General features: G+C 34.6%; 1 protein-coding gene across 1 annotated transcript; it reads left to right on the forward strand.

Annotated features, from left to right (window-relative positions):
- The first annotated feature begins 286 nt into the window (after positions 1-286).
- On the forward strand, positions 287-1,237 carry LOC115977953. Its single transcript, XM_031099989.1, has one exon. It carries the CDS (start codon positions 474-476, stop codon positions 1,068-1,070), a length of 597 nt encoding a protein of 198 aa, XP_030955849.1. The 5' UTR covers positions 287-473; the 3' UTR covers positions 1,071-1,237.
- The last annotated feature ends 23,223 nt before the right edge of the window (positions 1,238-24,460 follow it).

The following is a 24,460-nucleotide window of genomic DNA, read 5'->3' on the forward strand; positions in this document are numbered from 1 at the left end:
GTGGGACCAAAGTTCGATTTTTGATAAAGAGAAAGTGGAAAGGAAGCCTAAGGCTAAGCTTCCGGTCACGCTTGCTCATTGACCAGTTGATTCTAATGTTGACTGAGTAGCAATTTTTAGATCAATGTCTAGGATTCTCTGGCTATATGGGCCCCAAAGGATCAATTAGGTTCAACCATTGCCCATGTTCCCAAAATAAAATACTTGTCTTTCCGTGTATCAAACTATGAATTATTGGGCCACTCAACAGTGCAAGATATTGTTAGTCATATAATGGTACTAGTGGCTTGGCTTGCCCACATTTCTTTTTCTATCTTTTGTTGGTACTTTATTTTCTTCGGTGGTTGGAATATGAAAGCTACAAAGAAGAATCCCACCGACGATTACCTATCCCTCCATTACTTTCCCTCTTTTTTTATGTCCTCCAAAACCCACCACAATTAAAGTTTCATTGTGTTAGATAGCTAGAGATCATGGGAAACTGTATCTTTGGAGGCTTGGGAGATGTTGATGGTGGTGTAATCAAAGTGGTCACTTCCAATGGAGGCATCATGGAGTTTTATGCACCAATTACTGTAGGTTCCATCACCAATGAGTTTCCAAGCCATGGCATATTTAGAAGTCATGATCTTTTCTGGAAACCACTCTCTCACCATGAAGAACTTGTGGCAGGACAGTCATACTATCTACTCCCACTCAATGCAACAACAGACACACAACAACAAGGCCAGATTGTTCGACAAGGTCACATTCGATCTAATAGTATACCAGCATCGTTGGTTGCACCATATAGGATGTCATTTGATTACCAAGGTGCGCTAAAGAGGTCATACACTGAAGTTTTCTCTAGGTACAATCATGGTAGGTTTTGGAAAGTGAAGCTTGTGATAAGCCCTGAGCAATTGTTAGAGATATTGTCACAAGAGGCTCGTACCCAAGAGTTGATAGAGAGTGTGAGGACCGTGGCAAAGTGTGGTAGTGCAGTGTCTTCTGTGGAGTTTTCAGATCAATGGAGCCTCTCGAGCAGTCGAAATGCTTCCTCTAAGAAAGATGGTTTATTAGACTTCTAGTGGAAATTACTTCTTCTTCTTCTTCTTTTTATTATTTAAATTTCTGAGAGATGAAAATTAGCTTTTGTATGTCATGTCTTCACTGTATTGTATTTATGCGCGCAGGGTAATGTGATGTAGACTTCTTCGGATTTTCCATTTGAAAGACATTTTTGTTTTTGGTTTTACTTATTTTTGCTACATGAAAAGGGTGGGGTTCGAATCCTAAATAGCGGGTACCAATACCACTGAGCTAACAATTCAAAACCCCAAACCTCTGTAAGAGATTTTTGTGGGCGAGTTTGATTTGGGTTCTAGTGTCTATCTTAAATATTAAGGACAAAACATATGCCCTAAAATGATCACGCATCATTCTCTTTGGGCAGAAATTTTACTATTCGTGATCATAGTAATTCAAGGTAAACTTTGAAGTAGATAGGTAGAAAAATGGTCTGTAACAACTCTCTCCCTCTCATAATATAAAAAGTTATTCTATAATGTATTTGGTTGAATTAGATAAGGTCATGTAGAACCACATGTTGTGAGAGGTAAATGTTATTATTATTACTAGTCGCTAACCCATGCGATGCACGAGATAGTTAAACAAAATTTATACACATTCACTTTTATTGGTACAATCATTTGAAAATAATTCTAACTAATATCCAAATGTAAGAGACACATTGACTTACTATTTAAAGTAGCCTTCTGAAAAATTTACACATATTGTGCAACTGAACCTTAATTTCTCATCAACAATAAAAACATGGAAATTCAAAACATGGAAAGAAAATAAAAATTACAACAATTAATTCCATTATCTTTCATGCTATACTTTGTAATTGTACGGAATTAAGTCAACTCAATTTAAGTAATTGTAATAAAATTGGCTTCTACTATTCTCTATTCTATAGAGATATGAACATATTGGATTTCTCAAACAATTATCGGTATTGCAATAAAATGATTTATTATTGAAAATAAGAAACAAAGAAAATCTGTCTATAACTTAAGAAACACAATATACTAAAATTAAAGAGATAAAATTTTCGGAGGACAAAATATTATAGATAATTTTAGAAACAGATTATACACTTAAAAAGGTTAGTAATTTATAGTACTTACCCCCCATTATTAGTATAATGACACCAAGTGTGGTCGTTGTAACCCTTTGAAAGAACCTTCCCCAATTGGACCCTATCCAAAAAAAAAAAAAAAAAACACCCAATTAACAAAATTGATCCAAAAGGGTCTAAAAAGCACACAAAATCAATTCAAAAAACAAAAATATGAGACAAAGTAATTACTTTCCACTACCAATGAAATCGTCTTTTGTATTGCTATTCCAAACTGCAACACTTATCTCTCTAAGACCTTCAATTAACGAAAACACAAACTTCTCTTGGAATACCGGAGTATTATGACCATCTATACACATACACACACACACACACAAAAAACAAAATCAGCATAACTCACTATAACTCTATAGAAGCCTCAAAAATATAAAGAGAAATTAAAGGGGTTGAATTTGATATTTACGTTTGGAGAGAGAGAGTTTGTAGAAACTATGACTTTATATTTCTTAACTTGAGAGAGGGGTAAGGTTGCTAGGGTTTTGAGGTGTTATAATGTTTTTATTTTTTATTTTTTAAATATTGTGCTGACATGGAAAATTGTGGTGCCAGCAGAAGTTTCGGTTTTATATAGATATATAGATTATTATTGTTATTATTATTTTCTTATAATTTTAACTTTTACATTTTACAATCAAGGGGTAATTGTATGGTATAAATCCAAATCGGTTTTGGACTTACCGACTGAAAAGAATATACTATTTTGGAGGCGGGTTACACGGCCCAGTAGAGGAGGAGGTCTTGGGATTGACTCTCCTGGGCTGGGCTTCAGTCCTTCTATGTTGACAACTTGAGATCAACTGCAACGATTCTTGTTAGTTCATATTTTTATCAATCTTCATAGAGTTTGAAGCCCATATTATAATTTTGGACCGTGGCTCAAGCTCCTAGTCCTGGCTACTCCCAAAGTCACACTTTAAACAAAGCCCAATGCAACATTCTACAGACATAAATTAGCATAAATTAATCAAGGGAATGAGCAAGCTAAATATGTAATTACCTTTTATATTTGATTCATTCCGAATGAAAGAATTCGGAAACAAAGTATTCACTTTCATCATTAAAAGTAAGTAGCCTTTTCCCTGTGTTTTTTTTTTTCCTTCCTTATTACAATATGTTTTGTGATATTAGGGAATCATATCAATATTTCATTGTAGATCTAAGATAATCTTTTATTCCAGTCTTGACTAGTATGTGTATACTAGTTGTTAACATGTGCTATATACAAGAAAATTTTATACCAAAAAATTTCAAACTTAGAACTCAGTCAACATACCTCATATTTAAGACTTATTGCTTTAGTACTATAGGCCTTTAATCCAAGAGTACATGCACGATCCAAATAATTCAAAATTTATTTTATACCTATTTCATATCAAGACATAAAAAATTGATAACATATTATATGCAAAAAGTATCACATCAAGTATCAACTTATAATAACCACCCAACAGCATTAGTTTCTTAGAAAAATTTTCAAGCTTCAAAGTCACAGACCTACCTCAAAGTTCACAACAATAAAGAATATTGCCAAAATCATACTTCTTTACCTTCATGAACTTCCACACAAACCAAGCAAAGAAAAAAAAAAAAAACCCTTAAATTTAGGGGTATGGACTACTATCTTGTCAAATTAAGTAAAAATTTACAAAAATATTGACCCAAATTTTGAATAACATTAAAATTCCAAAAACCCAATCTTTTTTTTTTTTTTCCTCACAATTTCTCATCAACCAAATGGAGAAAAAGGGTGTAGAGTAGTATACTATTATCTTATAAAAAACAAGGCACATGGAATGTGAGTGGATCTCAAATTTTTTTTTTTTTTTTGAAAAAAAAAAAATCATGGAATGCATGAGACTCCAATCTACCAACCATGTAAACCTTAGTCCAACAAAACAAAATATAAACCATATCAGATTCTATTGTTTAATAGCAATAAAATCATCAAATTAAGACAAATATTTCAAATTTTCAAGAAACATGTGATAATAATAATATTAACTAATAAAACATTAACTAATGAAACACATGGTTGGATTTAATGGCCTCAAGTTTCATGAGAACATGTTTAAATAATATATGAACAAAATTTGACTACAAACTTAGTTGTAGCCATTGTCTACAACTTCTATTAAAAAAAATTAACATGACTACATATTTTGAAAATCTAACTATCAGATTGTATGTTCTTTATGTCCTTAAGACACATTTCAATTTTGTGTCAACCAAACGTTATTTATTATTCAACCCATAAACTAATTTTTTATGCATAATTTTATACTATAAGAATTTGAAATTTAAACATTTAATTGATGTTGAAGTTATTGATCTTTGACCTGATAGAAATTTTGCAAGTATAAAAGATATAAAGAAAAAAAAAATGTAATCTAATGGTGGATTTGTCAAAATTAACATCTAATAAAAAAATATTAGTAGAATTGTGGCATGTTTCATTTGATGAATTGAATCACATGTAATGCTGACTAAAACTCATGATCTCATATTCACTATCATGTACTTAACCAGAGTAGAAGTCTCATTTGTACAGCAACTCATTAAAAAATGACATATTGCAAATTTTCCGGCAATTCATCACTTTAACCATTTGATTTCTTGCTACTCAAGCACTTTCTTCTAAACTTCTTTATCAACAATAAACTGAACTGTGACGATTTTCTTTTGCTTTAATACAATATATAATACACACTAACTAGTTATTGGATTGGGCTAAAGTATTAGATGATATTCAAAGTGTTAGCCTGACTGCCTGAGTACTAGTGGACTATTACAGGGGCCTGATATATGGAGTGAGCAGCGATGGTGCGGGCTGAGCGGGGCTGACTCAGACCCAGGCCTAGGCCTTTTCTCAACAAATTAGTTGTGCCGAAGTGTCTAGAAAAGTAGATAATTAGTTTTTTTTTTTTTTTTAAATGTTTAGAGGAGATGAAGGGGTTCATTGTTTTTCCATTGTTTTCTTTTGGGTTTAAAGATACAAACACAAGAAGAGATAAGGGCACCAATCTGCTTTTCAGCTGGGACATATAATGGGCCCACACCTACCTTGTAGCTTATCGTTCTTTTGTACAGGGGCTATAAAATCTGTTGGCCCACAATTATTATTATTTTTCTTTTGTACCGGGTGCAGGGGTTGGGGCCTTGGGAGGCACCCATGCTTTTAAATTTCATTTATTTATTATTTTTTAAAACTTTCTTGGCGTGGGTTTGGGAGAGGATGTTTGCACGTTATGCGTTGGCAGAGGTACTGTTTATGGATCAGGCATGAAGTAAAAAACACAATAAGGTACGTTTGGTACATTGAATGGAGATTACGACAGAAACTGTGATCTTTATTATTATGAATAAAATATGTTGTAATGTAATAACTAAACCTATTCATTAGTTTGGTTATAAGTTATAACATTAGAATGAAACTTAACATTTATTTTAGGAAATTTCTTACTTATATAATTATATTTCCTTAAAAATTGTTATTTTTAAATTTAAGAGAGATATGTGTAATTTTTTATGATTTTTTTTTATAATTATTAGATGTATATGGAAAGTTTGTTTACTTGGAAATATATTAAGTTTTGAAATTATTGCATTTATTAAGGAATAGTTAATACAACATTTTAAAGAGGAATAATTATTCCTCATTTTGAAGAATTGCTATTTATAAGGAATGGTTATTCCTTATAATAAAAACATAACCAAACTAAAAAATAACTAAATCATAAGAATAACTATTACATTATAGTGCCTATTACAGTCTACCAATCATGCCCTAAGTTTTCAGCAATAGTATTTTGTATTTTTAAAATTATTTTATAAGTAATATCCAAATAGACCCTTAATAATGAAAAACAATATTTTAGATCCATATCAAGATTAAAATTGTTTAGGAAATTATTAAGGGAATGAAACAAAATAGTTGGTAATTGTGGTATGTATATATATATAGTTCAATTTCTACACCTCTGCTGACTAAAGAAATATATATATATATATATATAATTTTCCGCCAAAAATTACCCTAAAAGTTAAACTTTTTTTTTTTTTTTTTTGAGAAGCACCCTAAAAGTTAAACTAATAAGCAATTAGCATTATACGTTTTTTTGGAGTTATAACAAGAAGAAGAATAAAAGTTTTTATTTTTTATTTTTTATGCTCGTTGATTTATTATCTTTAAGATAATATTTCCCCCCACCCAAATTAAGAGTAATTTCTTTAACAAATTATTTTTCTCGACATTTCTCTCAACCGAATTGCCTTTTACTCAACTGAACCATGGAGCGAACCTAAAAAAACATCATACAGAGAGTTTTCTAGACCTTATGCAATACTTCACTTGAGAAATTAATTGAATGTCACTTTGCTCGACTCTGCGACAACTTGCTTAACTATAAATCTTTGTCGCCTTCATTCTTCCACTTCAAATGTGGGATTACCATTAACCACATAAAATCCAAATGTTGCCACAAAATAGGAAGGTTCAAATTTCATTTATTTCAATTAACTTTCTCTAAAGTATCATGTAATTTGTAATTAACTAATTATCAGATAATTGTATAAAATAATATGTCATATATTGATACTTGGCACACTGTAAAAGACATCATAATAAAACTAAATTTATTATTCAACCATCAGAAACTTTACAAATTGAACTAACAAAATATAAAATATTTGTTGATTGTCATTAATTGATAGTTAACTTTTTTTTCCCAAACGATATACATATATACATTTAAATTTTGTTAAACCAGTTGCATTTCAACTTAATATTATGTTTTCCAATTTGAGAGTTCAAAAATGGTCCAAAAAAATTGAGGGAAAAAAAATCTATTTTGGGGTCTATTTTCATAAATGAAAGTTTTGAGTCATAAATTAATGGGAAAAATACCAAGACACCTCTTAAACTTTGGATTAGTGGCCAATACATTTCCTAAACTTTTATTTTAGCCGATATTCTCCTTGAATTTTATACACCTGCCAAATTGAACCATCTCTTAAGTTTTCTGTTTAAATATTTGTTGAGAACATCTAGAATTGTTTCTCTAGGTTTTTGTTTTGAGTGTGAGTGGGTCTTTGATAGTGAGAATGGAGGATAAGGTTGGTGGTGGTTTCTCTCTCTTCTTCAATTTGTTGGACGTTAGTGATTTAAACGGCAAAATTAATGGATTGTTCAATTTGGTAGGTGTACAAAGTTCAAGGAGTAGATTGGTTAAAATAAAAGTTTAGGCAGTGTATTGGCTACTAGTTCAAAGTTTAAGGGAGTGTCTTGACATTTTTCCTTAAATTAATTAGAATTATAAGGAAATATTAATCATTTTCTATATAAGCTAAACAATAAAAAAATATTTTGACTCATTTTTAAGTTTGTAACCACACACAAGAAATTGAGTTAATTTTTTTCTTTAAAAAAAAAGAAAAAAAGAGAGAGAGAGAGAGAGTCGTCGTCAAGGTTCAAAAGTGCCAGCATGCAAAAGGAACCCGAGATATATATATATATATATATATATATATATATATATATATAAATTAAATAATATTTATGTTGGAAAAAATGAAGTATACCTGACAATATCCCTAAATAAAAAATAAAAAAATAAAAAAGGGAAGAAGCAGAAGAGAGCAAACAACCCCAGTTTGTGGCCACCCCTCCCTCCATCAAGAGTGCCATCTTTATCAATTTTTTTTTTTTTTTTTAAATTTTTGGTGTGGGTTTTTTTAATATTTTGTTTTCGTGAAATGAAAACTTTGCATGTGTCATTGTGATAGGTGTTTTTGTTTCGTTTTTGAGTCTTAGGCTTATTTGAGAAGCAAAATATGAAGAAGATGTAGCTATGTATTTGGACTGAAAGAAATAATGATTTAGGGTTGTATTAGAATCAATCAAGATTCTACACAATTCCATGAACGATCTAGAGTCTAGACGCAACTTTCCTCCAACTTTCTTATACAAATGATTATGCACCGATCAGATCAATTTCCAAAAATTGTAGGGTCACTGAATATCATATGATCCCTCCGACATGCAATTTTAATAAATTTGGTACTATAAGCATATAATGAATATTCCTTCACTTCTTTAGTTTAAAAATAAAAATAAAAATAATAAAAAGTAGAATGCCGGTGAACGTACATGGTCCATATATAATAATGCTAAGTGCTGCATCACCAATAATTAATGCGATGGAAGTGTCATATCGTAAAGTGGATATAATGGTCCTTAATATTATCTAAATTGGACAAATAAGTCCCTTTGACACATGAAATGGACTCAAAATTTTTTTGTTTTTAAATGGACACAAAATTGATGTAGCATACATGGTATCCCATATTCTGAAATTGTAGGTTTGTTACAGGTCACACGTTTGTCGATTTTTGGTTATATTTTTTGAGAACTCTGTCCAGATCCAACAAGTGTGACATTATCATTGTCGTTTCTCTATAAGTACGTACACAAGTCCACTAAACTGTACCGTACCCCTTTCAATTTCGCTTCAATAAGTTCCCCAATAATATAACATGCCCTATTTCTTACAACAACGAATTCCTGTGTATTCCATTGTTTCTTGGTCATTCTCAACGTACAATCTCTGGGCACGATGATACACATGTTTACTTGCTTGTTTCATAGCATGAATAACAACCAGCTCAGCTGATAAGAGTCACACCCTCTTCTCTTAACAGTACTAAAAGCCTTCCTAGCCCGTTTGAAAATGGAGGATGAAAAATGAAAGTTTTCCTTCGTTTGGTAGGTTGAAAAAGACAGTGAATGGAAAATCTGAAAGAATAGAATTTTTTTTTTTTTTTTTTCATATTATATGTTTGGTAGAGATTGAGGATGAAAAAAATTGAAGAATAAAGAGTAAAATACCATTGTATCTTTATTATTAAAAATAGAATGATGGATATGTGGGGTAATTTTAAACTTTGGGAAAAATTATGAGATGTCCTAAAGATATTGGTTTAAGAAATATTTTATAATAGTTTTTTAAATTTTTCATGAAAATGGTATCAAAACTTTCTTAAAATATTTAATTAATAAATGTTCTAAGGGTACCCGTTAACTAAACCCTTAAATATTTTTTTCTATCATTTTATCTTTACTTTAGTCTTTATTTCCTAATTTAGAAAAGAAAAAAAAATATGGTGAGCTTAGGCCGGGTTGAAAACTTTATCCATTCTATTTTCTTCGAGTAATTCTTATGCCACATAAAGTGGCACAACATTGGCTACCACTCGCCTATGTGGCAAGTTGTGATTGGTGGAGGGGTGTTCTTATATGGACCTATCATCACCTCTTCATCAGTCATATCTCGTCACATAAACGAGTTATGGCTAATATTGTGCTACTCTAAGTGGCACAAGATTTTTTCATTTTCTTCACTCCTTTTTCATTTCAGCCTAGAGATATGGAAAATCACATTGGCCTTTTCTTATTCCTTCCCCATTTCCCATTCTTTTCATGCCAATCAAACATTGCGTTAGTTTGTCAGCTTGTTTAATATTGAAGTTTGAACCGACTGAGTTTCTCTAGAAAGCTTACCTCATGAGTTAAGATTCGAGGGACCCAAGTTTAATTACCTTGACTTTTGAGCACATGTATATATTATCAATATCGGTACTAATTATTTGACACTTCTTTATCACCCTCTTGATCATTAGTTTCAAAATTAATTGACCATGCATCCTACGAATAAAGATGGAAAATTATAATAGCCTGGAATTCGTGACCGGTGGGCAGCCGACACAACTCAATCGAGTTTATGAATTTTTATTTTTTCGTGAACGAAACCATATATATGAAACAATATTAAAGGAATGGGTTTGAGTAATTGATTCATATAAATGATTTATGACTTATGATGGCGTGTTGAAAGTTCAAAAAAATAATGTGAGTCCGACCAGATAAAAAAAGCAAATATAGAAAAACACACCAAACTGAAGGAAATACGGAAAGGAAGAAAAGCACGATACAGTCTTAATTCGTATAACCACTGTGAAATTGACGACCACCAAGGCACCAACCCATATATAATATGTTCAAAATTCTGCTGATATATCAAATCATTGATTTGATGAATTTATATATTTTATCGTTTATCTTGTGCTGGCGGCTGCAACCACGACAATTGGTAAAAAAAAAAAAAAAATTAATTTTTTTTTATTCTTTACTTGTTTTCATTGCTATATTGATCGGTTTAAATTGCCTTAACTCAGAAGTTTTTACCATTTTTCACCATAACTTTTTTTTTTTTTTTTTTACCCAGCTGAATATTAACCACAACAAATTTGTTTGTACCTCAAATGCCAATATTACATATAGCTAGCACGAAACTTGATTGATTAGAAAGATAATTAGCTAGCTAGGCATATAGTCCTTCTGGAACTTGTTTAATTTATTATTGTTGATATTGTTGGTGAATAATTTAATGTACGAAGAATATTTTGCCACCTTAAACATGTGCCTGTTGACAAAACTTTAATTTGCATCGCTAATTGGTATGCTTAGTTGGCAGAATCTCTTCGAAAACAAAGAAATGAAAGGGCAAAGGATAAAGTTAAATTGATGAGGCCATGAGGGCCATATAGCGGCTACAAAGGCAATGATTTTAGACCTTAATCGTACATTCTTCAAAAATATCAAATTTTAGTTGGCATTGATAGGTACAAGACGGGGGAGGCTTTTTGACATATACAAAAAGATAGACCTTCAATTTGCTGAGAAACAAACAATAATGCACGTTGTTGCAAAGGTGTTCATATATAAAATATGCAAGAAGTCTTGTCTTTCATGCATAATGACATAATGTTTGTCCTAATGAGTTGGTATGGCATTGTCAAGTCTGGGGGTAACGTTCTCACCTTCTATGAGGCTAGAGATATTGAGTGATGCCAAAAAAAATTCCGTCCAACCTTACTTGTTCCGGTTCGTTCCGTTCTGAACGAGTTTTTCCTTTTCTGAAGAGGTGATAGAATAGTGATGGATTTTACTTGTCGAATCCTATCTTCAATGTTTGTATATACAGAAATAATTTAATAGTTTTGTACATATTCTAATTATAATTTATTTCTTTATATTTTATATACAACCATTAATATACTTCTCTCTCTCATTTATCTTTCATCCCTACTTTATTAATGTTAGTGCCATCTCATTAGGGATGACAAAATATTTCCAACCGACCCTGCTCCTAACTTGACTTGCTCTCTCTCCACACAAGTTTTTCCCTCAGGGGATGAGAGACACCTATGATCTAATTTCAACTCATCCCATTATCATCTTTATTATAGATACTACAAAATTTAGAACCCAAAACAAAAAAGAATATATTAAACCTGCTATGTACTAATTTAACTACAATAAATTTGCAAACTCGATTACTTTACTATGAATGTATGTGATTGGTGTCATTTCAACAACATAATAAATATGAAAAATACTAAAACTATTATTGATTTTACTACATAAACTTATAAATTGATGTGATAATGAGTGTGTTGTTGTCATTTCAAAAAATATAATATATAATTATATAAAGTACTTTTTGTAATTTGTGACACATTATTTTGAAACTTAAACATTTTCATTAGAAATATTAAAAAGTGTCAGTTGAATTATAACCTTATAAAACTCTTGATATTTTGTAAAATTTATATAGTAAATTTTTAGCCGACATGACTAAAAAAAAAAAAAAAGAGTATTTAAGCAACTGGCATTTTTCACTTGTCATTAAAGTGCAAAGTGGCTCAAGAAAGATGGTTTTATATTGCCTAATTCTCTCTCCCTCTCTCTCTTTTTATTATTTATTTTTTTAATATTCGCCAATTGAAAAAGTTGAAGATAGGCTAGTGAATAACTTCTAGGGTAAAGTCCATATATAGCGCTTAACCTTACCAGTCAGAAAAATAGCAGGAAATACGGGCTATCAAGCTTGATTGATCTAAAGTGGCCCTTCACCTTCAAGAGAATATTATTGAATAGGCCAAAAGAATTCCTAAGATATTTTTATGCTAATCTTTTCTCCTTTCTCCTTTTTATTTTTTTTAAATTTTAAAATGAAATAATATATATTATATCTTTGACATTAGATGAGAACTCTCTTTTTAGTGTGATATCAATATCTCTGAATTGATATTCTCTTATTTCTCTTTCATCCCTACTTTATCAATGTCAGTGCTATCTTATTAGGGATGACAAAATATTTCCAACCGACCTTACTCCTAACTTGCACTTGCTCTCTCTCTGCACAAGTTTTTCCCTTCTTAAATAGGGGATGAGAGACACCTATGATCCGATTTCAACTCGTCCCATTATCATTTTTATTATAGATACTACAAAATTTAAAACCCAAAACAAAAAAAGAATATATTAAACCTGCTGTGTACTAATTTTACTACAATAAATTTGCAAACTCGATCACTTTACAATGAATGTATGTGATCAGTGTTATTTCAACAACATAATAATATGAAAAATACTAAAATTACTATTGATTTTACTACATAAACTTATAAATTGATATGATAATAAATGTGTTGTTATCATTTCAACAAAATATAATATATAATTATATGAAGTACTTTTTGTAATTTGTGACATTATTTTGAAACTTAAACATTTCTATTAGAAATACTAAAAAGTGTCAGTTAGATTATAGGCTTATAAAACTCTTAATATTTTGTGAGATTTATATAGTAAATTTTTAGCCGGCATGACCCAAAAAAAAAAAAAGTAATTAAGCAACTGGCATTTTTCACTTGTCATTAAAGTGCAAAGTGGCTCAAGGAAGATGGTTGTATATTGTCTAATTGTCTCTCCCTCTCTCTCTCTCTTTTATTTATTTTTTTATTTTTTTAATATTCGCCAATTGAAAAAGTTGAAGATAGGCTAGTGAATAACTTCTAGGGTAAAGCCCATATATCTCGCTTAACCTTACCAGTCAGAAAAATTGAAGGAAATATGGCTATCAAGCTTGATTGATCTAAAGTGGCCCTCACCTTCTAGAGAATATTATTGAATAGGCCAAAAGAATTCCTAAGATATTTTTATGCTAATCTTTTCTCCTTTCTCCTTTTTATTTTTTTTTTAAATTTTTAAATGAAATAATATATATCATATCTTTGACATTAGATGAGAACTCTCTTTTAGTGGTATCAATATCTCTGAATTGATATTCGATCAAGATTGAAGTGATGCCAATATGCTTTTGGGTATTAATTAGTATTTACCTAAAGTTCTATAGAACACAATGGGAACGAGAAAAAAGCCAAAAGCGAAAAGAAAGATGCAAAATTTCCCCGTCTTATAATATTGCGTGAGATATGGAGGAACCCCAGCCACGTGAATATTTTATCCAAAAAATTTTGAAGCACAACTGGTGCTTGCAAAGACCCATCTTTGCTATATCGATCGAGCTGTTGCATGTTAGGCAGTACCAACCTTTGGGGCAACTTTCATGCTTTCATATATCTCTTCAATGACAGTCCCTACTGATATAAAATCTTGACCTCGATTAAATCATTCACTAATAATGGTCCTGTTACTTTAGCGTAAAGCTGCTTTATCAAGATTCGTCTGAGACAAACTCACTGTTTGATTAAATATAAGAAACTTCAGGAGCATGGGTTGTTGCTAAATCATCTTTAATCAAATTAATCCTTTCTCTGTCAAATGGGGCTAGCTTGCACCCTTGTCTCAGGACACCTAAAGTCCAATCATATATGAACGTAATAGAAGAATTGTGGATAAACATAAATTTGGTTTGTGTTTCTTCCTTCGTGCATAATGTGGAAAGAAACTGCATAGTGTATATATAGATATATGTGTGTGTGTTTATCAGGTCAAGGATATCTAGGGGACTTACAAATGCAAATGAAACCATTTAATATAACACTATGTTCGTTCATTGAATTGTTGGAGGCGTGCCTGGTTTTTTATTTAACTATTTATATCTTGCATGGTTGATTGCAATATATATATATATATATATATATGTATATCTTTTATTTTTAATGACTGAACCTGGCCGTCTCGAGCAGAGTATTGCATAGGCATGATACATAAAATCTTTATAGCAAGAAATAGGAAATGCTTAAATAGATATAAAAAGCTATATTTTGTGCAAGAAAAGTGGAAACCGTCCGTTAAAGAGATAAACACTTCGAATGCAATAAATATTTACTATATCATATTTTATCATATATGATATGTTAATCTTTTTTTTTTTTTTTTTTTTTTTTGGAGAAACATATGATATGTTAATCCAGAGTGACAGTTTTCATATTAAACAAAAAAAACGGGGGCCAGCCACACTTTAAAAGCTTTCGAATTATTAGTGTGTACACATTGGCACATTGCACATAATTTTGTCAATTTTTTTATGCAACGTGAAGGCATCCTTTAATTGAAAATAATTGTTTAAATAAAGTTATTAAAGCAAATAATTTTGAATCAACTTGTCAATAAAGCACCTGCATTATTGTTATAGGAAGCACCTGCATTTTTAATAAACTTCTCCAAAAACAGAGGTTTAAGGTTGAAGGTTCAAGGCATGAAAGTCAAGAGGTTTGGAATGCACCCCATTTTGAACACTAATAGAGTCGTTTATCAACAGAAGTATAGCCAAAATTGACGTACGTATTTTTTGCCTGCACCTTGCACTAGCAGAATGCCATTTGGCGGTCACCTATGATCTCGTTCTATTTCTTTGTTTATATATATATATATAGGCTATTTCAAAAATCATAACAAGTGTTCTTTAAAATAAGATTTTCCTACTAATGATAAACTTAATTATTTCTGTCCTTTTTTAAGATATAAACTTGGGATTCAAGCATTTGTTTTGAATTTGTAGGACTAGAATTATATGATTTATAAAACATATTTGTACTTAACCTAAACCTTCCTATACATTACAAGGCACATTAAGCACAACTTTTTGGTGAGAGAGAGCATTCAAATAAGCGCTTGAAGCCTTTCTCCTGGAACCTAAAACAGAAAAAAAAAAAAAAAAAATATATATATATATATATAATATTTGGGGGAAAAAAATAAAAATCTGAGGACCCCATAGTCCATATAGATGGCTCCCCCCACTGAGTATGAAGAGTAATTTGCGAATGTTTAAATGCTTTGAACACAAAGAATTGCCCAAACATTAAAAAAAAAAAAAAAAAACCAGCTAGACAAGAATCTAAGAAGTAATTTTAAAATAATATTTTTCTGAACTCACTTTTACAAAATGCACTTTTGAAAAAAGTTCGCGAACCCAAGCTACGATCATTCACAAACTTAGTCAAATTGAGACTTTTGAAGTTTGCTTATTGTTTTTAACTAAGGCATGGCTTCAGCAAATTAAAATGATATAGGACCATAAATAAATATAACGTTAGTAACAACGAAACTTTTTTTTTTTTTTTTAAAGAGAGATGCGAATTCTCTCCGGCCACAAGATGCTAGTTAGAGGATCATTCTTTCTTTTGAGCATGAATAAAGCAGAGGAGGTGGGGCTATACATGCTAATAATTATTTTGAAAATCCTACAATTGCATTCCACATTATTTATGTTTTAAGATGCAATCCAAATTTCATTTTAATTAAATATTATTTGTTTTTTATTATTCAATCAATAAATTCATATTTTGTGTCTAAATTAAAATGAGTTTTTTTAATACTTATATATATATATATATATATATATATAGATGAGATAGTTATTTGTAATGTTTTTTTAAAGTGGAATATTCAAAGAACAGGAAAAAGGAAGAGGTTAAATTTTTTTTAGGTTCGATGAGGGTTTGACCATGGTTGGACCTTGATGATGTGGGACTTAATTAATAATTAATTAATTAATTAAAATACAAATAAAAATATCTAATTTGGTAATCAACATCAAAATTGACTTAAAAAAATCTAAATAAATTTTAAAAAATTTCAATTAAATCTTCATGATTGTTACAAGGATAATAGAAATTGATAAAGTATAAATATGAATAATTTTTTTGTTTAATGATGAGCCCGAAGATATTGTTTGTCTAGGCACAGAGATGGACGAGGAACAAACCATAAATGAGACCTTCAATACCTGAGCCGTTACGACTGGACAAAGTAAAGAGGATAACAACTCAAAGATCTTCATATCTTGGCATTAAGTGTTAGAGACGTTACCCAAACAGGAAATTAAACCACCATTAATGGTGGTTCCAACGGCTAGGAAAGCATAAGCCTATATAAGGCACATCCAAGCAAAGGCAAAGAGACATGATCAGAAATATATTCCCATCAACCAGAATTTTCCTTTTATCTCCCTCTCTCTCTCTAACTTTACCATCGAAGGCTCATCGGCTAGCACCACACTGGTGACCTATCTGTTACTTTTCTCTACTGCTTTGCAAGTTACGTCGGAGCCATTTAGACGATCCTAACCATTGACGATTTTTGCACTCATCAATTTGGCATCGTTTGTGGGGAAAAACTTCTTCTTTTTCTAAGTCCTACGTTGCCCTACCCTTATTGTCATCTAGATGAAGTTCGGTGCGCAACCAGAATCAGCTACCTTGGCACTGCAGGTCCAAGCTCTCATGGCCAGTGTAGAAGAACTGACAAAACAATACCAAGAGATGAGATAGCGGTTGCAATAGGAAGAAAACCGTTCACTGAGAAGAGCCAAAAACAATAGGAATGAGGATGAACCGTGAGACCCGAAGGGCAGCCAAGGAGGAGATGGCTTGAGGAGAACAAAGCATTCTGATGAAGCAAGCAATGACCTCTTGAGGAGTATGAGGAAAGAGATGGACGAGCTTAGGAATGCAATGAAGGGGAAAACAGCGAAAAATTTAGATGGGATGATGAGAAGAACTGATTCCCCATTTACACAGAAAATCCTCGAATGCCCCCTCCCACCAAAATTTTGGCTATCGTAGCTAGAATCATATGACAGGTTGAAGGACTCGCTGGATCACATCACCACCTTCAAGATGACCTTAAGCCTACAGCAACCCCCAGATGAAATCGTGTGTCAATCCTTCCCCACCACCCTCAAAGGAGTGGCCGAGTGTGGTTTAGTAAATTGGCACAATCTTCCATTGATGATTTTGATCAATTCAACAGCCTATTCATGCATCACTTCATAGGAGGACAACACCAGAAGAGGCCAACATATCATTTATTGACGATCTGATAGGAAGAAGGAGAATCATTGAGATCTTACGTGAAGCGGTTCAACAGAGAAGTGCTGGAATCGGACGAAGCTGAGGACCAAGTACAATTGACATTGTTTAAAGCTCGGTTGAGATCTAAAGAGTTCGTCGTGGCACTCACTAAAAGTCCTCCGGCATCAATGATAGATTTGCTTATAAAAGCTCAGAAGTACATGAATGCGGAAGACGTCTTGGCAAAAATAGAGGTAGATGGACCTTGAACATCCAAGGCGGGTTTTTAGGATAACCAGAAAGGTTAGAAGAGGGAAAGAAAAGATCACCCATCCCACAATGATAGGGGCAAGCGAAGGGATGACAAAACCTGAAAAATGGTAAACTTGACACCCTTAGTAATGCCCATTGACCAAATTTTAATGCAGATTAAGGACGACCACCAACTTAGATGCCCAAAGCCATTGAGTAGTTCACCCAATGTCCGACACAAGAAAAAATATTTTCGTTTCCACCGAGACCACGGGCATTACACTGATGAATGCAGAGATCTCAAAGAACAGATAAAAGAGCTAATCCAGAAGGGAAGATTGCAAAAATTTGTCAAGAAAACGTACAGACGACCAAAGCAAGAAGATCGAACTAGGTCAGAAGAGAAGCCCAAAGAAGATGATAAGTCACAAGAACGACCAAAAAGTACTGTAAGGGAGATAAGGATGATCAACGATGGTCTGATGACGGGGGGCTTTTTTAGATCCCTCAAGAAGTCACAGCGAAGACAGGTCAATAGTGTCCACATGATACCACCAATGAAAAACAGGAGGAAGGAGGCAATGGATATGGCTTTCTTCGAAGAAGACACACGAGGCGTGAAGCAATCACATGACGACCCTTTGGACATCATGCTCATGATAGAAGGATTCAATAACAAGAGAATTCTAGTGGACAATAGAAGCTCCGCCGATATCATTTACCTCTTTGCCTTCCAATAGTTGAAGATGGAGCCAAGTAGGCTTCATCCATTCAAGTCTCCCCTCGACAGTTTCAGTGGCGATAAGGTTTATCCATAGGGGATAGTAACCCTGACCGTCACAGCAAGCACATACCCCTAGCAAATAACAAGGCAACTCGATTTCCTGGTGGTAGATTGTCCATCATTGTACAATATCATCATTAGACAACCAACTCTCAACCAATGAAAAGTTGCAACTTCAACATATTGCTTAAAGGTAAAATTCCCTCTAGAAAATGGGGTATGAGTGATCAAAGGAGACCAAGTCCTGGCTCTTAAATGTTATCAAGCAGTAATAGCATATAAGGAGAACCACACATGGATGATTAAGGAAGAAAGCCTAGAGACGGTAGAGGCATTAGAGACAGTTGAACTAGTAAAGGGAGAACCTATAAAGGTAACAAACATAGGAGCAAACCTTGATCCTGCTATGAAGAAGGGGATAACAGAATTCTTGGAAAGGAATCTAGATGTCTTCGCGTGGAGCCATGAGGACATGGTGGCATTTCAGAGGACGTCAATCAACACAGACTAAACGTGGATCCAAAGAAAAAGCCTGTCCATCAAAGAAAAGGGTCTTCACGCTTGAAAGAAACAAGGCCATCACGGATGAGGTTAATAAGCTCCTGGCCGCCAAATTTATCCGAGAGGTATACTACCTAGAATGGTTGGCTAACGTCATCATAGTGAAAAAAGCAAACAAAAAATGAAGGATGTGCGTGGATTTCACGGATCTAAATCAGGCCTGCCTTAAGGACAGCTTCCCTCTGCCACGAATTAACCAAGTCATTGATTTTACAGCAGGACACATGCTTCTAATATTTATGGATGCATTCTCAGGGTATAATCAGATCCAAATGTCAGAAGAAGATCAAGAGAAGATAGCTTTCATCACCGGCCAAGGACTCTATTGTTATAGGGTCATGTCATTCGGGCTGAAGAATGTAGGAGCTACTTATTAGAGTTTGGTTAATCAAATGTTCAATACGCAAATTGGAAGAAACATGGAGGTGTACGTGGACAACATGCTCGTCAAGAGTAAAGAGGTGGAAAGCCATTTGAACGACCTCGAGGAAACCTTCGAGACCTTAAGACGGTACTAGATGAGATTGAACCCAACGAAGTGTGCATTTGGAGTTTCTTCGAGAAAGTTCCTCGGCTTCATGATATCACAGCGAGGAATAGAGGCCAATCCTAAAAAAGTAAAAGCCATACTTGAAATGACCTCACCTAGGAACGTTAAGGAAGTATAGAAGTTGATAAGAAGAGTGGCAGTTCTAATCGCTTCGTCTCAAGGGTGACGAACAAATGTCTCCCCTTCTTTAAGACTCTCAAACAAGCCTTCACATGGAACAACGAATGCGAGGCGGCGTTCTAGGAATTGAAATGATATTTAAGTAACCTACCGCTATTGAGCCAGTCTAAGGAAGGCGAAGACTTGTTCCTGTATCTGGCTGTCTCTGCCACAACAGTAAGCGCAGCCCTGATTCGAGAGGAAGCAAGAATCCAGCGCCCTGTATACTACGTCAACCAAGCCTTTCAGGGAGCAGAGGCGAAATACCCACGCATCGAGAAGATTACTTTCACTCTGATCGTTGCTTCTTGGAAGTTGCACCCTTACTTTCAAGCAAATTTGATCCTTGTCATGACAGACCAACCAATTAAGAAGGCAATGAACAAACCAGAAGCAGTAGGCCGAATGGTATAATGGGCAGTTAAGCTGAGCCAATTCGACATCGAGTACAGACCTTGAACAACAATAAAGGCCCAGGTGTTAGCAAACTTCATTGCTGAATTCACCATGCCCGAAGATAGCCCGACGAGCATAACAGAGTTATGGATGATACAAACTGACGGATCATCAGAAAAAGGAAGGGGTGGGGTTGGAGTTGTCATAACCTCACCGGAAGGGGACGTCCTGAAGTACAAAGTCTAACTCCAGTTCCCAGCCACCAACAACGAGGTGGAGTATGAAGCCATACTAATAGGGCTCAGGTTAGCAAAATCTATGGAAGCAAAAAATGTACTCTTGAAAAGTGACTCTAGGTTAGTAATCGGGCAAATCAAAGGGGATTATGATGAAAAGGAATAGAGAATGTAGAAGTACTTGAAGTTGAAAAACTAACTTACCAGAGACAAGGAACAAGTAAAATTTGCACAAGTTCCAAGGAGTTTGAACACAAAAGTAGATGAAGTAGCTAGACAAGCATCGCTAGAAGCCGAAGACGACCCGCTAGGGTAAAACTGGAGCTATAGAAATTCCCTAACATCGAGTAATTCCATACATTTGCAATACAAGGAAGCACAGGCTGGACGATACCCATCATGTCCTACCTGAGGGACGGTTACCTGCCTTCAGATCTAAACGAGGCAAGAAGGATAAAGGAGTTAGCTACAAGATTCACGCTCCTAAATGGCGTACTCTATAAAAGGGGAACTTCTCTCCCTTACTTAAGATGTTTCGAAGAGGACGAAGCGAGATATATCTTAGAAGAAGTTCATGAAGGAATTTGTGGAGATCACGCAGGTCCGAGGTCCTTGATATAAAAAATCACTAGAGTAAGCTATTTCTGGCCAACACTGCAAAAAAAGGCCAAGAACTTCATCAAAAGGTGTGACAAGTGCTAGAGGTATGGGAACGTCCCTTGCCTCAAGGTAAAAAACAGGTAAATTTTTGGCTTGTAGCAATTGATTACCTTACAAAGTAGGTAGAAGCAGAGGTTCTGGCAACAATCACAGAGGCAAAGATACAAAACTTCGTGTGGAAGAATATTGTGTGTAGGTTTGGCATACTAAGGATGATCATATCAAACAATGGTAGGCAGTTCGACAACCAGGCTTTCCGCTCATTCTGCTCAAAACTTGAAATCCGAAATCAGTCCTCGTCACGTAGGCACCCACAAGCTAATGAACAGACGGAGGTACCCAATCGAACCTTGCTAAAAGCCATCAAAGTTCGACTAAAGGGGGCAAAGGGTGCATGGCCTAAAGAATTACCAAATGTCCTTTGGGCCTACAGAACCACAACTAAGACCCTAACAAGAAAGATGCCATTTAATATTACCTACGGTACAGAAGCAGTGCTTTTTGTTGAAGTTGGAGTCACCAGCATAAGAAGAGAGTTTTTTGATGAAGAGACCAACAACGATCAACTGAGGAAAAATTTAGATTGCCTTGACAAGACGAGAGATGAAGCATCCAGAAGAATGGCAAGGTACCAACAAAAGATTATTGGATACTACGACCAGAGAGTAAAGCTCAGAAGATTCAACATAGGAGATCTCGTCTTACGAAAGGTTACATCTGCGACAAAGGACTCCACTCATGCAAAGTTTGGACCAACTTAGGAAGGCCCATACAAAGTCACTCACTACTCGAGACAAGGGAGTTACCACCTGGAGTCCATGGACAACAGCAAGTTACCTCGTCCTTGGAATGTTGAACACTTGAAGAGGTATCATTAGTAGGGGTATAATCATTTGTAATCATTGACCAAGTGCTTGTTTTACTCTAAAGCAGTTCAATAAAGGAATTATTCAAGTCTTAAGCTTCTACAAAAAGCACTAACATAGGATTATGCCAAATGACATAAATACTTCAAAGGATATAAGTCACATGATGAGGCCAACGACATAAATCCTTCAAAGGATATAAGTCACTAGACGAGGCCAACGACATAAATCCTTCAAAGGATATACGTCACTTGACGAGGCTAACAACATAAATCCTATAAATGATATAAGTCACTTGACGAAACTAACGACATAAACCCTCCAAAGGATGTAATTCACTTAACGAGACCAATGACTTAAATCCTCCAAAGGGTAGTGCAACAAATTACGAGCCTAAACTATCACTTAAGCATTAAAACTATCTTTTTAAGGGAAAGACAACTAGGGAAATTTAAAAAAAAAAAAAAAAAACCAGAATGTACTATCACTCAGTTACCTGAACAAAGAGAAATCCAATGAGAAGCATGCATAAAGATAATGTTTAGAAGCACAAAACCCCAAAACAAATAGGGCACCAAAAGCATAAATTGTTCGGAAACAAAAGCATAAAGCCCCAAAACACATAGGCACACACCAAAAAAAAAAAAAAAATATATATATATATATATATATTTAAATATATAAAGAAAAAGATTTTTCTGGTAGGAAGAATCAAGTAGCAGGGTTGTCACCATCAACAACCTCCTCGTCTACAGGATTAGCATCTCCAGTAGCATTGGCCTCCTCGTCTTCCATTTCCTTGTCCACGACCTCAAAGTCCAAGTTGTCCAAATCCACCCCAGGGTTATGCTTTGCTAGATACCTCCTCAGCAACTCCAAACCCTTGAAATACCAGCTAAGGAGAATGCCATTATACTTGCCAGTGAGTTGGAAAGCTTGCACCGCGTCATCTCTGGCCATAGAAGTCTCACGCTTAGCCGCCCATAGTTGCTCATATTTCTGCTCCATCAACAGTTTCTCCGCCTTCAGGTCATTAGATAAAGCCTTAACCTGCTCCTTCAATTGATTCCCATTGTCCATTGCCATTATCAATTCCTTCCTCAACGTAGACTTTTTTTATCTCCAATGAGTCCACCTTAGAATTGGCCATAATGGCCCTCTCCTCGGTGGCAAGATACTATGGGGTAATATGGAGCATCTCTCCCAACACCTAAAAGAAAAATATACAAGGTAAGGACTGTTCCAATAAACGAAGAAGTCTGAAGACAGGAATAAACTTGGACGAAGGAAGTACCTAGATGAGCTTGTGAACATGACGACTCACCAACTTGTGGGAAGGTATGGCACTCAAACCTTTCAGCTTGTTATGAGTGATGACATTGTGGACTCTCCTCATGGCAGTGGCAGCGTCATTCCAGACGCTAAAGTCCATCTTACCCTTCCCTTTATCACCGCCATGAGCTCTCTTTGGACGAGGAGTGATCTCCTTGATGGAAATAGCAGGCAAGGCCGCCTTGGGGTTAAAAGTAGCAGGAGTGGACACAGTAGCCTCAACAACCTCCCTCGTCACCCTAGGTCGATTTTGGCTAATGTTGGACAAAGGCTCGTTCTTCGTAACCCTCAGTTTGGCGTACAATTCTTGATTAAATTTTGTCGTCATCTTTGCGAGGAATGACATAGAGAAGACATAAGCATTAGATTCCCAAAAAAAAAAAAAAAAAATTTAAATGGAGAAGCTTACTTTTTTCTTCCCTGGCTATTGCTCTCAAGACGTAAGGAGAAGGGTCAGGACCTAGGAAATGACGAGCCAAGGTTCGAGTGTCGATCAACTCGTCAAAATCCTTAATAGTCTTCGCGTAGTCCAAAGCACCCTTGACACGACCCTTGTACCTACTCTTCAACTTAGAACGAATCTTTGCTAAAAGGAAAGGAGAAAAAGCAAGTGTTAGAGCTGGACGAAACAAAAAGAGAACTTCCCAAAGAAAAAGAACAGAGGAAAAACGCTCTAAGTTTGGGTGTCCCCCACCTACGCTGTAGTCTGGGGACATTGCCCTAGAAGTCTTCTGAGGGGTCCTCCCAACCATCGACCCCCGACACAAAAAAGTATCTAGATTTCCAATAACAAAATGATAAAGGGAGATTCCCAATAAGCCTGGCTTTCCTATCCCAAGGCACCAACTCATAATACCCAAACTCTTTCAACTCTTTCAGACGATATAAATACATAAGTTCGTCCACCTAGATTACATCACCCTTAGTTACTATCATCCAAACCTCCATACAACTAATAATGATCTACTAGGAATTCGGCATAAGTTACCCAGGAGCTATGCCTAGATGATGGAGAAGCTCCATTATAAAAGAATGGACGGGGAACTTGAGGCCACTCAGGAAGGTAGCCTCATAAAAACTCATCTCTCCAGGGTTGAAGGCGCAAGCCTTCTCACCTAAGCAAGAAAGGAGAATCCTTGTCTCGCCAGGAAGCTAGAATCTATCTCTGAACCTAAAAAGAGTGTCCTTGTCTAGGGAACACACTTCGTTAAGAGCATGGAAAGCTCTTAGCATAGTTTTAGAAGAGGATGAGGGGTTTAATGATGAAAGCGCTGAAATGGCGGTATCAACTTCCATAGTTTTGTCACTAGACGG

The sequence above is a fragment of the Quercus lobata genome, chromosome 2, assembly GCF_001633185.2.
Source record: "Quercus lobata isolate SW786 chromosome 2, ValleyOak3.0 Primary Assembly, whole genome shotgun sequence".
In the NCBI taxonomy this organism is placed as follows: Eukaryota; Viridiplantae; Streptophyta; class Magnoliopsida; order Fagales; family Fagaceae; genus Quercus; species Quercus lobata.